The sequence below is a fragment of the Lipotes vexillifer genome, unplaced genomic scaffold (genome assembly GCF_000442215.2).
Source record: "Lipotes vexillifer unplaced genomic scaffold, Lipotes_vexillifer_v1.1 scaffold443, whole genome shotgun sequence".
In the NCBI taxonomy this organism is placed as follows: domain Eukaryota; kingdom Metazoa; phylum Chordata; class Mammalia; order Artiodactyla; family Lipotidae; genus Lipotes; species Lipotes vexillifer.
The window spans coordinates 592,105-594,282 of NW_006779163.1; the positions used below are offsets into that span (position 1 = coordinate 592,105).

The 2,178-nt window shown below is 69.4% G+C and overlaps 1 protein-coding gene across 1 annotated transcript in view; it reads right to left on the reverse strand.

Moving 5' to 3' along the window:
• The window catches only part of NECAB2 (N-terminal EF-hand calcium binding protein 2), a 41,013-nt gene extending 40,120 nt beyond the window's left edge, over positions 1-893 (reverse strand). The window contains exon 1 of the mRNA XM_007452525.1: positions 678-893. Coding sequence (XP_007452587.1) covers positions 678-893 — 216 coding nt within the window. The remainder of the gene's footprint in view (positions 1-677) is intronic.
• Between the last annotated feature and the right edge of the window lie 1,285 nt (positions 894-2,178).

Sequence of the window (2,178 nt, forward strand, 5' to 3'; positions counted from 1 at the left end):
GGGGGCCTCACTTTTAAAGAGGTGGTGCCTGGGGGAAGGGTATTTAGGGTAGAGAATACAAGGGCTTAGGGTCTACAGCCAGGACAAGAAAGGTGGCCCCGGGCCTAGGGGTTGTGCGTGTGTGCCTGTGTGTGCGTGCGCCTGTGTCTGTGTGTCTGTGTGTGTGTGTGTTGGGGGGAGGTGGTCTTAGAAAAGTAACGACTGGGGCAGGAATCGGGATGGAGAGGAGGAGGGGGCCGGAAGCGGTCAGAGGCTCCCGACCCGGGAAAGAATGGGGGTAAAGGATGAAGTGCCGGGCTGGGAAAAAGATGAGGGTTTGGCCAGAACAAAAGTAGGGGGGCGGTGGCCGGGTCGAGGGGCTCCAGGCTCCCGGCTCTGAGAACGTGTAGATTCCCAGAAGTGGAGGGAGGGGACGGGGAGGAAGGGGTCGTCCCGGTCCAGGGACGAGACAGGATTCGCATGGAGACCCGCCGGGAGGTAGAGGGGCAGGGGGCCGCGCTCTGGGACGCGGAGGGGCCGGTGCGGGTCCTGCTCCGGGCCGCCGAGGGGGAGCGGCAGGGGGGTCCCTACCCAGGGAGAAGGGGGCCTCGCAGGTCCCGGCGGGGACGGAGGAGGGCGGCCTCGGGGTCGCCCCCGTGGGAGGAGGGGGCTCGGGGGCCCGGCCGGCGCGTACTCACGTCCAGGATGACCGCGGTGCCCCCGCGCGGCGAGGCGGGGCCCGGGCTGGGGCCGGGGCCCGCGGCGGGGACTGCGGGGGCCAGCGGCGCCCGGGGCTCGCCCATCCTGGCGCCCACCCAGCGCAGCAGCCCGCCCAGCGCCCGGCCCTGCGGCGGCGGCTCCCGGAGCAGCCTGTGCGCGCCGGCCCTGCACAGGCGCGCCGCCCGCTCGCACATCGCGCCGCGCCCGCCGCCGCCACCGCCCGGAAGCCCGCCGACCCCCGCCCGGCCCGCGGACCGCCCCCGCGCGACCCCCTCCCCGGCGCCGCCCGTGCGCCCCGCCCTCCTGCCCTCCCTCCCTCTGCCCCCGCGGCCGCGGCCGCGCGGGGACTGGCCGGCGCTCGGGGACGGGAGTGGGGGAGGGGGCCGCACCGCCCGGACCCCGAGCCACGTGCCCCGTGGCCACAGTCCCCATCCCCCGCGGCCGGGCGCGGCGGCTGGACGCTACCCAACAGGCGCGGGGTCCTGGGGGGTCTGGCTGCGGGGGTGCGTCCCTGGGGGCTGCCCCCCCTTCGGAAGGTGCCCCGCCCCGCCTTGACACCGCCGCAGGGGCCGGAGCGCGGTGTCCGGCGAGCCCGGAGCGCCCTCTGCCGGCTCCGGCTCCGGGTATCAGCGCCCACGCACGGGGGGGTCTCCCCCACCACTCCGCTGGTACCCACTCTTCCCTTCCTCCCGGTGCACGCCCGGTGAGCCCTCACCCGCCCGTTAAACAACGCCCAGAACCAGTCTTCACTCCGGAACACCCTCTTCCCCTCACTCCCCGCATCCATCCACCCACCGACCCAAAGAATTAAACGAGCACCTGCTAGGTGCTAGGCCTGGTGCTGGCACTGGGTTCCAAGGACAGGGAAAACAGACGAGTTCCTTGGCCTCCCTGAGCTTACATCCAAGTGGGCGGAGCCAGATACTGGAATGATTCCACGGATAAATGAACAGTTAAAACTGAACTGTTATGGAGAGGTGGCACCTTGGGCCGTGAGAGGGGAATTTGCCTTAAGGCCACGGAGGTGTACGTGTCAGAAGAGGCTTCCTACAGGAAACGATCCTTATGCGCTGAGAGTGGAAGGAAGAGGAGTTAGAGAGAGGAGGGGAAAGTGCCCTCTGCTAGAGACTATCCTGTGCAAAGGCCCTGTGGCAGATGCAGGTGTGGGGAACATGAAGGACCGACTGAGAGGAGACGGTGTGGCTGGAGGGAGAGTGGGGGAGGGTGGGACTAGACTGGAGGGGTGGGCAGAGCAGGAAAGCCTCCCCACCACCCATTCCTCAAACACAGCTGCTGTCTCCTCTGCTCCCACTCAGCTGCCCTTCCTCTTGGGGCACCATCCATTGGTGCCCCCCAGCCCAAGGACCTTCTCCCACCAGGCCCTTTGCTTCTCCCCCTGCCCCCACTCCCCAGCTCCCAGAGCAGGTCCTGGGCACCTGGCCCCCTCCCCAAGCACAGAGTCCTCAGACACAGGAGTGC